The 1000-nt window shown below is 49.8% G+C and overlaps 1 protein-coding gene across 1 annotated transcript; it reads left to right on the top strand.

The window, feature by feature from the left end:
* Positions 1-6: 6 nt before the first annotated feature.
* LOC121310389 (inositol hexakisphosphate kinase 1-like) lies at positions 7-677 on the top strand. The gene has a single exon (XM_041243580.1). The coding sequence runs from the start codon at positions 323-325 to the stop codon at positions 551-553; it is 231 nt and encodes a 76-aa protein (XP_041099514.1). The 5' UTR covers positions 7-322; the 3' UTR covers positions 554-677.
* The last annotated feature ends 323 nt before the right edge of the window (positions 678-1000 follow it).

Genomic DNA, 1000 nt, shown 5'->3' with positions numbered 1-1000 from the left:
ATACCTTCTCAAGGTAATTCCTCAGAATATGCAAGTTTCTGCACACCCATACTGAACACCCGGTTTAGTATTGCATTGCACACAGAAATAAGCATTTAAATGTATTGAATTTCTTTTAGTAATGGACCCAGCTCTAAATGAAATCGTTGTTTTATTTTTGGTTGCAGATTGTGCTCCCTGAGCACAGTGAGCCGGAATTGGCTGGTTTGTGGGCAGCGTCGGGCTGGCTCCGCCCCCCGGCAGCAGCGTGCGATCCCAGCCGACGCCCCCCGTCCTGCGCGTCGGAGCCCATGCCCCCAGCGCCCCGCCGCCTTCCAACGCCATGTGCCTTTCGCAAACCATGGAAGTGGGGAAGCAAGGCAAGAGCCATGGCCCAGCCAGGGACGGCGGGGTGCTGCTGGAGCCCTTCGTGCACCAGGTGGGCGGCCACACCAGCATGATGCGCTACGACGACCACACTGTCTGCAAGCCTCTCATCTCCCGCGAGGAGCGCTTCTACGAGTCCCTGCCCCCAGAGATGAAGGAGTTTAGCCCGGAGTACAAAGGTATGTAAACAGGGCTTGAAACTCGCACGAGCCCTGCTGCACACAGTCCTGGGTTTCAGAACTATACCAATGAAATTACCAGGCACCCAGTCTTCTGAATTGACTGATCGCAGTTCTCTCCACAGCATGAATCTGTCTCGTCTGAGTCTGCAGGTTTACTACTAGGAGTTTTTCATGCAGAGGAACTATTTATTTAACATCAAACTCCTAGCTCCTGATCATTTATATGATATACTTAATTGAAACTCAGGAAACCCTGGACCGGTAAGATTACTTCAACTGAGTGAAACAGTTCCTTAAAACTGATCTGTTTTGTGCTCTTCCTTGCTGCATGTACGTATCAGTTTTGAAACAAGCACATGTTATAGCTGGTATGTACTTCCATATTGTGCCGAAAGAAAGCTGTCTGTCTGCATGTCTTGCTTTCAGGTAATCTGTTACTGTTTCACTTCCTA

This window comes from Polyodon spathula, unplaced genomic scaffold (genome assembly GCF_017654505.1).
Source record: "Polyodon spathula isolate WHYD16114869_AA unplaced genomic scaffold, ASM1765450v1 scaffolds_2055, whole genome shotgun sequence".
Lineage (NCBI taxonomy): Eukaryota > Metazoa > Chordata > Actinopteri > Acipenseriformes > Polyodontidae > Polyodon > Polyodon spathula.
The sequence above is the reverse complement of the archived record's forward strand: the minus strand, read 5'-3'. Positions and strand labels throughout refer to the sequence as shown.